Below are 11,726 nucleotides of genomic sequence, written 5' to 3'. Positions count from 1 at the left end.
AGAAGAAGGAGAAGGAGAAGGAGAAGGAGAAGGAGAAGGAGAAGGAGAAGGAGAAGGAGAAGGAGAAAAACAAAATATTTCTACACCCAGTAAAATATTTTGCCCACTAGTAAATTATTTTGCCTACCCAGTAAATTATCATAAGACTGATGTTATAAACATTTTTCTTTTCTATATAAATAACCTTGTTCTTTCATATAAAAGTGAACAAACTTGCCTTTTGTAAATGAGTTTTGGAAAATATCAAATAATATATTACAAATGTATCTTTACGCTTGTAATGTTGCTCTCACAAGAAGCCGCTTGTTTATCTGACGTCATGAAACATGCATGATTACGATTCGGTTTATCGGTTTTGATAATCATAAACTCCCCCACCCCCCCAAAAAAAATGAAATCAAAGATTTTAATTATCATTACCATATTATCACTAATCCTTTTAAATCCGGCATAAAAGAATATAATTAATCAAGGTTTGACAGATTGTTTAAGTTTAAAATTGCGTAAAAATGTTTCACAATCCCTCTCTCTGTGCAATTACTGTAATACACATACAAAGTACAGTTACAAAACCTGCATTCTGACGAATCTTGAGCTTTCATGTAATCTCTTGAATTTCTTGTAAGTCTACTGATATGAACGAAAAAAATCTGTCTTTCTTCCATTAAAAAAAAAACTCTATTCAGGTTTCCTCTTTCCTAACAACTTCTAATAGACTACACTGTTAAAAAAAATTCTGTTAAAATACAGAATTTCTCTGGCAGCAGAGTTTCCAGGAAATGTCTGTTATTTCCAACTGCAGATAATCTATGTAAAATAAACAGTCTAAAACTGTTATTAATACAGTTTATTTCTTTCATTATATCAGTTTTTGTCCGTAAACTTACTGTACGACGACCGTTATTTTACACCATATTCTATGTAAAATAAACAGTCTGAAACTGTTATTTATACAGTTTTTTCCCCCAATTATAACAGTTTCTGTCCGTAAAATTACTGTACGTCAACCGTTATTTTACACCATATTCTATGTAAAATAAACAGTCTGAAACTGTTATTTACACAGTTTTCCCCCCAATTATAACAGTTTCTGTCCGTAAAATCACTGTACGTCAACCGTTATTTTACACCATATTCTATGTAAAATAAACAGTTTAAACTGTTATTATACAGTTTTTATTTTGCATTATAAAAGTCTTTGTCCGTAAAATTACTGTACGACGACCGTAATTTTACACTGAATTCTATGTTAAATACACAGTATGAGAGCGTAATTCATACAGTTTTTCTTTGCATTATAAAAGTTTTCATCCGTAAATTACTATATGATAGCCGTTATTTTACACTACATTCTATGTAAAATAAAGTCTGAAATGGTTATTTACACAGTTTTTCTTGAAATACAGTATGTCTTTTTCTCTGTAAAATAACTGTATTGTGACTTTTAATTTACTGTATCTTTTAGGTAAAGTCTAGTCTTTAATGTTATCTATAGTCTTTTTCCTTGCAATAAATAGGTCTTTGTCTGTAAAATTGGCTGTCAGATGGAATTACTATTATCAGTGAGATTATAAAATAAAAAACAACTTATTGTTCTCTGAAACTTTTATTTACAACTTTAAAACTTGTTGAAACATATTTTTGAACGTCAAAACCTTAAAAGTAATATATAAGACTGAACATCATAAGGCAATCTCTTATTGATGGCTGGGAATTTGCTGGGTGCCCCAGCCTTTCTTTTGGAAAAGGTTTTGTTATACAGACGATACTTTCATTGTTTGGAAATATACTGATAAGTCTGTATGTGGCCATATTTGTCTCTTCGGCCACTTCAGGAAATCCTGGATCAGCCACTGAAAGTTTTCACAATTGACTGATCATAAAACACTAAGCTTTGACACCTGCTAGTTCCTGGCCCTTTCATTGCTCTACAACAAAGTTCCTTTCCCTCTTATTTACAGATGCACTTGAAGTATGCAAAGTTCACTCAAGGTCACTGTATTATGTGACCACAGAAACTTAGGTGTCTTCACTATTCTTCACTTAACTTTATTACAACTATGTTCATTTCATGTATTTTTAAATGCTCTAGCAGTATTAAATATATCGCTCATATACCATATTCACTTTAATGGGCATATCAATGTTCACAGAAAATTAATACCTGTAACTGTGGTAACTCCTCTATTGCTGATAAGGATTGTATACTTTTTCTAATTTTCGTGACCTTCTTTAGCCCTTAAAGTTCAAAGTGGAAGTTAAAGACAAGGATATGTTACAATAGGTAAGAATAAAGATTAACTAATCTGTTAACCAAAGATATTGTAAATCATCTGATCAAAAGAAATATAAACAATGATTTGACCTTTGTACCCGTAAATGATTAAAAAAGTTGTCCTTATATTCCTGTGCTTCTGCTTGAGTGGAAGGAGCAGTTTTATGAAAAGATTTCATGTTAAAATTTAGCATAGAGATTTTATATTTTGACAACAAAATATAATTTAGATATCAAGCTTATAGCATTAACAAAATGAACAGAATGACTTGACATCTGAAACTATTATGGATTCAAAACTTTTCTAACATTTGTGAACCTGCTTGGAAGAGTTTCAGAGTTTATGGAGTTATTGGAAAGGTGTCATAATAGCACCAAATTATAGTCTGTAACAAGTTTGTCAACAAGTAAAACCTTGTAAATATCCACCAACAAAGTTAAACACAATAGTTTGAACTCTGTATAAATGTTTAACTGTTCATTTGTAAATGAGACTTCTCTGTAGCTGGAGAGTCAATGGTTCCAGTTAAGGAGGCTCAAGAGGCTCGCTAACATTTTCTCAACTAGGAACACCTTAAATCAACTAAGTGACCTAGATTTATAATTCAACGTTACCAAATTGTCAGACTAATGTGACGAATCATGGGAAGTGCCTGAAAAGCATTTAGACTGTCCAATCTGACTCAAATTCTTTCAGGTTTCCAACCAAAGCCAAAATTTTTGGGTTGACAGGATAGCTCTTCTTGGATTTGGGGGTCTTTCTTCCCTTTTCTGGATTCAATCCAACAAAGCAGCTGCAAAGAGGAGCAAAAATTAGAACTGTGAAATCATAAAGTTCAAATAAGTTAGCAATTATTAAACCATTTAACAATTAATTTCCTTTGGTCTCAAATTTACACTACAGTATGACATACATGATAGTAAGATATGGTCAAAATATGTGATGTGACACAACTCAGTTTCCAATTGTATGTGTGCTCACTGGTGTTGATAGAAGCAATTGAGATGGCTACCTGTCTTAATTTACAAGCCTTTGGAATTCAACAGTTTTCTAGGAAATCATGATCTGAAAAGAAGAGCTAATTTGTGAATCCTCTTTTAATTTCAATTTTGTTCAGTTTAAGCTGATACCCTATAGTTGTAACAAATTGTGAAGGTGTTCTCAGTAATTAACCAAACTCATACATTCCCACCCTTCTCCAAAATAATAAAACATGCCATTCAACTATTTACACTAACTTTCCATTGGTGAAAATTATGTAAAGGTCATCAATGTTTACAAAAGGTTACCAAAGCTGCTGTTATTCTTGGACCACAACAAACAGTACAAAATAAGTAAATCAGCTGTAACTGAGAACAGAGTATGATTTATTTCAATGATCTGCCCAGGAGTTGAGTTAACTGCAATTTGTTGATTTTTTTTCTATATTGGTACCTTTATGATCGGCTGATCTTTGGAAGGTGGCTAATAATATGCATACACTCTTACATTCCATGTCAAGGGAATGCCCACACAAAATAACAATGGTTAACTATTACTAGGGTACTTTCAGCCTACTCACCGCTGGATAAACTCCATTAAAGTTGCACCTTCAGATGGATGCTCAATGTTTTAGATGAAAAACATTGCAAACAGCATGATCATTGCACTTTCAAAAGTTTGAATGTGGTCATTAACAATAACCATATCTACTGCCAACATAAACTTTCTTCCAGTGTACATGTTTGGACCTGCAAAAAATAAATATCAATTAGAACTATTAAGAGAATGTTCATTTAAAGTTAATGCCACTGCTACCACTACTTAACAGTTGCAGCGTGAATATACTCCAACTCGCGTGTACTAATGGGTCATTATTTTTTATTCAATATTATTTTTACCGGTATTCAAGGTTTGCTTCGGATGTATTTCGATATATTCGTTGATGGCAGATTTCATTTTTGTCGGTGTGGATATGAAAGAAAAAACGGTTTATCTGATATATCGATTTACTGAGGCACCCTAGATCAGCAACACAAAAATGACATTGAAAATGTTGCAATGGTCAACCAAAATGTTTTTACCACATATGAAGTAAAAAATGGGCTATAGTTCTTGAGTTTCATGTTACATGCTGAGCATCAAATGCACACATACATGCTGAATTGATGCTGTAACAGAGTTTTCCCAGTTAAATCTCAGATTGACCCATGACTTTGTCTTCCACAGGTGATAGTGCACTATGAGGTGTCATTGACACACTTGCCAACATATAACTTCCTAGGTTTCTTTAATCAAAGATTCTCAAATTTTGACCATTGTTGATTCAAGTGACCACACCTACATACCACATGAGATCTGTCCAAGATTCCCTTCTTGAGATATCATGTTTACAAAGTATTCACAGTTTCACCTCTGTTGACCCCAAATGATCTTTGACCTTTGCCAAAAACAATAGGCTTCTTGTACTCTATCGGGTACACCCACATGCCAACTATGAAATCTATCTAAGCTTCCTTTCATGAGAAATTGTGTTTACAAGGTAGGCATCAGTAAAATACATACACACGCACAAATACTCACCATCACAAATTTCAAAGGTTACAACTATCATCCAAACCAAAAAGGGGAAAAAGAGCAGTGTATATGTACTGGAGGAAATGCATATTAGAGCAAAATCCTCCAAATGCTTCTCACCTTGAATAATGATGCATGGGAATGTTGACTTCAGATCCTTAGTAATATTCTGCACAGTACTGGTTTCCTGAACATAATGTAAATGTAGGAACATTAAAATTGTTTGGAATACTTATCTTATTATGTGGGACAAAACATTCAAGATGCCATCTGGGAAAACAGTAGTATCTTCCAAAGCATAACATAAAATAAATGAAACTGAGGGACAATATGCATCCCTGAAATCAAAATGATGACAATGGGGAAGATCTTAATCAACTGATGGCATATGATGTACTGAACTTTGGACTTCAGAGTCCCAATACACAACAATTACAGCTGACCTACAAACAGTGAACATCGCAGAGGAAAATCGTTATAAAGTCAATCAACTTGACCAATACATCTACATAACTGTAAGTGTAAGAACGACAAACCAGAGAAAAACACAGACAAATAGTGCTATTCTGATAGTGCTAGTTCACAAATAGTGCTAGTTCACAAGCTTAATGATTTATAAAGGTAGCTTCTTCTTACCTTTGCAAGGTAGAAAAGATCATCCCATTTATCTCCAAGGTGATTGCAGAGGAGGAGGAGAATAAGTCCTGGAACATCAGGGGAATGATCACCACTTTCCTTCTTAGCACTCTCCACATCAGCTATTATATTTTGCACCTCCTTCTTCTTCTTTGCTGACACTTGCAGAAACTTCTGAATTCAACTGATTTCAGTTTGATGCCCACTAAATCTTCAAAATGTCCCATCATCCCAACCTCCTCAAACAAGAAAGGATATTCATCAAGGAGAGCACATACAGGAACTTGCTGACTGTTTATCTTGGCACGGATGGTTGGAAATACATTTTTCATGAGGAAAACAAACTCATTGTCATCCCATATGTTAAGTTCATGCATCACCTTTAAGTCATCTGTCTTTTTTCTCTGCGTGTCTCAATCCTCCCCTTCAGGTAGGTCCTCTGGTTGCCAGTTTTTGCAGCCATATGAGGTGCTGAGTTTACGCTTCTTTGTTAGTGCTTCATTCTGTTCACCCTCTACAAACAGGGGGTAACCAACATTTAGGTGAAATTTGCCTCTATTGAGATTGCTCATACGGTTTTCCAACTGTGTAAGAAGGGATGCATATCCACTACCAACAACAAGTCCTTCAATGTCATCTTTAAAGGGTTCTGGAAACTCACGAACGATCTTCTGTGCAATAATAGAAAGGTGCTTTCGTCCTGGACTTGACTCAACTTTCATTATATATGTCATTGCATAATATTCTGATCATTTCACGCCGATCTTTGGGAGTGGGTCTCTGTTTCTTCTGGAGTGATTTTGTGAGGCTTTTAGGCATTTTATCCCAATCAACTTTAAATGACTCTGCCCAATCTGCAATTACCACTGCTGGACTTGATCCTGCTGAACTGGGCACCCAGCTGCATCCTGGTGAACTGGCCACAGAGTCGGGTTCAGATGATTGTGAAGATGCTGATCCAAGCAACTTTTCTTTAAGAATGAAAATATGTCACATCAATGAAAGTAGATGATATGAAATGAATAAACATCCTTGATAAATTATTTCCTGATAACAGACATATATTGCATTAAGGTACTAGTTTTTTGGACACTCACAGAACACAATAAACACAATAAAATAACATAATATACACAATAAACAGGGGCAGCACTCAAGCTCTCAATCTATCGAATCAAGCATATCTTCAATTGGCAACAGGGGCATTCTCTGACAGGTCTGTTTCGGTTAAGTCGCTGCTTGTTTGTTGACGTAGGCAATGGCTTTGTACACATGTACACACCGTACCGTATGCCATATGGACCTTGTGCATAAGCATCGGACAAGGCGTGCTTCATAGTTTGTTAAGTTGTTGAGGTGTATTCTTATACTGTATGGAAAGCAAGCCATTGCCACAGTTCCCTGCATCTTTCAATCAGTATAGCCAAAGTGTGAAATTATTGGGGCAATTTTTGTTGATTATTGGTATACAAGTGTTTTTGGGGCAAAGTAACACTCACACATATCAAATTGTTGAGTCCATGGCGATATTTGGTCACTGCAGACGTTTGCGTAGTGCCCGCTTATTTGGACCCCAAAGTGGGGGCAAGGATGATCCCAGAGTAGAGGTACTGTACCCCATACTAACCCATAGTGGTTGTTTTTCAAGGTGACCTTTAGCCTTGTCATACTCTCATATGAACTTCAACATACTCTACAAACAACATAGAACGTACGTTCTATGTTTAATTTGAATTGAAAATAAGGGTTTCCTCTTTTCTTGTTGATAAATATTTTATTTTGGGTATGTGGTGTATCATTTCATTAGTTTGACCTGGTGTTTTCTATTTGCTCACTACTTGAAAACTGCTTAAAAAAAAGTTCAAATCTAATGTATAATACTAATAATTAACCCAGAAAATTTTCTTTAGAGAATTACAAAAATGCTAATGATGTACTATGAGACCAGTTTCCTTATTCAATTTGTGGTACCAGCAACTGTCTTAGACAATAAGAGAAACTTCTGTGTATCACATGTACTTACTATTTAGAAATGTTTCCATCTCCTCTTGTAACTTACTTCTTAACCTCCCCTTTCACCTCTCCATTCCTCAAAAAAAGGAGGATAATCATATTTAGAAAGTGCAATTATATTTCTGCTTACCTGCCTTGTTTGCCCATGCTATTAACAGCTTTCTCCTCTGTATTGGCTTCAGTACACTGGAAAGGTCCTCATCAGTGATCAGCTTGAGATCGCACACACTTTCCACACCAGCAGCCAGGAGCTGTTCAACTACTTTGTCCACCATTTCAAGTGGCAGTGAAGGAAGATGCTGCATTATGGATAAAGCAAAATCTTCAAGACAAATTGTATCATCTGATTGTTCTGACACGCTCATTTTAACAAGAGAACCTCAGACCTGAGTAATGGAAGTGAAGGTTTTAGTTCCTTCTCAATTCAGAATAATTCATATGCCACATTTGCTTACTATAAGTTTCTTTGTAAGGCCCATTATATACTCCTAGTTGTTCCATAATTGAGCTTGCGCTCAAACATAGTTCTTTTTGGCTTTCAACAACTACAAACAAAATGCAACCCAATTTAAGACTTGAAAAGCATGTATCAGAACACTGACATATTACAAAGAAACCCTTCTGGTAAGAAGTGCCAAACATCTTAACTCTGTCACTGATAACAGAATCATCAAACTTTGCATTTGCTGCCTGCAAAGCATGCTTTATTTCAGGCATGAAGCATTCTATATTGAGGGATGTGGCATTTTCAATAACCAATCTATCAGGATATATTTTCCCTGAGCTGTTATAAGCTTGAAAGTACTGGTGTTGATTTGCTAAAGACTGTGTAACATTGATGAAATTTTGTGCAGATCTGGCACAACGTTTGAAATAGGAGTGCTTACTTTCGAAGCATAGAGTCCACACTCTCATTAATGGTCCAAACTTAATAATTAAATCTGGATAGTGGCTCAGGAAATGATGTTTTGGTCTGAAGGGAGTATCAGCAAAGAGTTGTTTTCTCTCAGTCAAGTATTCCTCCATTATCACCCTTAAATATGCAAGTTGCTCATGTGAAATCTTTGGAGAACACACATACTCAACAACTTCTCGTTAAAGAAGAAAGAGTCTCCATACAAGGTCATTATGATCTTTAACATATGCACTCAAAATAATTGGAAGAAGTCTCAAAAGGTTCCAGTTTTCAACGGCTTGACCACCTAAGCGGTTACCTGATAAATTTACAAATGCAGGTTTATTGTTTGCATCGCGTCCTTGAAATTTAAACTGTACCATCGCGTCCTTGAAATTTAAACTGTACCAACATTATATTCAAATCTGCATATGTGAACCAATGTTTTTGTTTAATCCAGTATTGAATAAACATGGCTACATTGTAATCAACAACTCCTTCAAACAAGTCGTGCCCCAGGCATGGTGGCAAACCAGGTGCACACACATGAAAATACCTCAAAGAATTAAAACATGAATTAAATTTAATTCCTTGATGATGATTTTCTTCATGATCTTCAAGGTGTGCAATGCAAGAATCATACTCCTCCTTGGTTCTAGGCTTCCCAACAGCATATGGTGCGTTACATTTAAAGTCATGTGAAGTTATTAAACAGTAGCGGCACATGTTAGTTCCTGAAAAACTCTCAATGAAACCCCAATACAATGGGAACCTAAATTATCCCCTAATATACAAGACAGCGCACCTTTCCAGACCACCCCGTCACTTGTTTCTATTCCAACTTCCTCTAATGTTTTCAAATCATTTATCACTCTCTCAAAAACCTTCTGCTGCCCAAAGACCTTAAAATCAACTTCTTTACAAAAAAACACAAGCTGCATTGCATCAACAACAGATCTGTACTCAGGTTGGGTGTTTCCAAGTGTAAAGTACATTGCTAGTATTTTGTGTTTTATTCTTGCCGACCCAAGTGGGTTTACAATTTCAAATGAGTCTTCATAGAGAATGATGGACAAAGATCTTTCACAACTTTGAAACAAACTATTTTTTTTAAAAACTGTATCATCCACTATGTCAGTAAGAACAGATGAGTCTTCACTGTGATGCCTACTTTGACATTGTCCCAACACAAAATCATCCGAAAGGAGCAATTGAATGCTCTCCTTGATTGGAATGTAATGATAGTATTGCATTTTTTGTGCTGAATCTCTCCCTAGTGATATTGCAATTGGAGCAACAAACTTGAATGCTGATTTATAGTAAATTACTCTTTTCTACAGTGCTGCGCCTGAGTTTTCCTTTACAACTATAGCAATCCATGCATCTATCTCATTCATATAATCGGCTACACATTTGATACGTTCTTCTGCTAAACCCTCATCTCTCAATTTTTGAGTAATTTTCAAAACCTGATCTTGTTGACATAAACTGTGAATAGTTTGAAGCTCCTCAACAATCATTTGAATTGTTTGTGATGGAACAAGTTGTTTTGCCTGAAGTTTCAGAAGAAACAAGGCAAAATTTTGTTGAAATTGAAGCCTAGACTGACCTGTTTCTTGCACCCTACCTTGGCAATTGTTACTGTTTTCGAAATCACAGCTTATGTCATTTTCAATGACAAATCTATCAGTCTCTGTAGACACATCAAAGCAGTTAGTGTCTAGAGGTATATCTTGATCCAAAGAGCAATGATCACGAGTAGAAAGTTTGTATTTATCCAAAATGTTTACAGCTCACCAGTTTCTGTGACGTGACAAATGTGCTGTAAATGAACTGGTTTTTGAAAAATCTCTTTTGCACTTCTTATATGGACAAGATACAACTTGTCCTTTTCTAATATGTGCTTTTAAGTGTGCCAAATATGAGGACAGATCTGTGAGTTCTTTTTGACAGATTTCATACATACAAATCAATGACAGGTTAACTGACTGAAGTTTTGCTGCAACTGCTGTTTGCTTTTGAATATGGCGGTGATACCTAGTCACATGAATCTTCATTGCAGCAAAAGTTGATAGGGTATAGCCACAATTAACAAAACAACATGGAAATCTCACTTGAGGTATATTCCTATGGGAACTCACATGATCAACATAGCCACGGATAGTAGCTGTTAGTGTATTGCATATTTTACAGGTGTACATTTCTGCCCTGCTTCACTATTGATAATTTGAAAGAGACATGAATTATGCCTTTTCAAATTCAGCCATGTTCTAAAAGTCTAATTAACCTTGGCTAATCTAAAGACTGCATATTACATGCCAGATGAGAGCCAATATCATCCATGTATGCAGGCTACCAGCACCAATTAACTTACAAGTTACAATGTACCCACCCTTAAATCATATTAACCTAGGCCTAAACAACATGAAGCAAGGCTAAGCTTCACACGCACATATCAAAATGCACGGTAGGGTGACGATAGGTAGTCTAATACAGCGCCAGTGTTACTATAGTGATAGTCTAACTCTTAATTATCGTTCGTCTGGTCTACGTTATATAGGCAAACTAACGGTAGTACTAGGCTAGGCCCTACGGTAAGAACTAAAATATAAACTAACTTTTTGTTATGACAGGCTTTCAAAGTTGTTTTGTTGATTATGATAATGCAAATGTGGCATATGGTTAAAATAAATTTACCACTCACGTCTGACGAAGTACTCAATGAAGTCCTGTTCTGGTGTGGAAATGTGCGTAGCCTACTGGACAGCAACGGCAGTTGTTTTCCTCTCGTGTAGACGTACTTTGAAGCGCTGTAGTATTGTATTGTGCAATCTATACACTTCATACGTACGTTAATGCGAGATGCGATCAATCATAATGTACAGAACAGCGCAGCATGTACTGGACGTTCTGACATCGCGCGCCAACTTGGGTCATGTGACTGCATGCTGGACTGTAGCCAAGTTTTCCGGGAAAGCCAACGGCAGCCGCCCAGAATGTATCAAAAGAATTCCCGCCTGTGCGCGAGACGTCATAGCTGTTACAGACACGTTGACGCCAATCATCGAGTTAGACCGGCTGGGTCGAATGGGAGGAGGGGTTGAAGGGGGGGGGCGGTTCAGATGAATGAAATGACATTTACTGTACTAGACATATTTAACAACATTTTGATACGTTCGGTGACCCATTTAGCTATAAATAGCTGCATGTGTGCAAGGGCGGCGGAAGCACTTTTAATCTGGGGGGGCACCAACGTCAAAGGGCACTTTGCAGAAATTCGACTGGACTGATGCAGCCTGATATTTAGTACCCTTTATAACTCTTATTGTATTATCTTACTTGCGTATACA

The 11,726-nt window shown here is 36.1% G+C and overlaps 1 protein-coding gene across 2 annotated transcripts; it reads right to left on the bottom strand.

The window, feature by feature from the left end:
- Positions 1-698: 698 nt before the first annotated feature.
- On the bottom strand, positions 699-11,429 carry LOC139978805 (uncharacterized). 2 transcript variants are annotated; one of them, XM_071989306.1, is made up of 6 exons: positions 11,081-11,429; positions 7,612-7,780; positions 5,469-6,439; positions 4,953-5,019; positions 3,838-4,006; positions 699-3,069 (listed from the first exon to the last, which is right to left on the bottom strand). In XM_071989306.1, exons 1-3 carry the CDS (start codon positions 11,219-11,221, stop codon positions 6,180-6,182), a joined length of 570 nt encoding a protein of 189 aa, XP_071845407.1. In that variant the 5' UTR covers positions 11,222-11,429; the 3' UTR covers positions 699-3,069; positions 3,838-4,006; positions 4,953-5,019; positions 5,469-6,179. The 2 variants fall into 2 exon arrangements, with proteins under 2 accessions (XP_071845407.1, XP_071845408.1); XM_071989307.1 differs by having other exon boundaries at positions 11,074-11,423.
- Between the last annotated feature and the right edge of the window lie 297 nt (positions 11,430-11,726).

Source organism: Apostichopus japonicus, chromosome 13 (assembly GCF_037975245.1).
Source record: "Apostichopus japonicus isolate 1M-3 chromosome 13, ASM3797524v1, whole genome shotgun sequence".
Lineage (NCBI taxonomy): Eukaryota > Metazoa > Echinodermata > Holothuroidea > Aspidochirotida > Stichopodidae > Apostichopus > Apostichopus japonicus.
The sequence above is the reverse complement of the archived record's forward strand: the minus strand, read 5'-3'. Positions and strand labels throughout refer to the sequence as shown.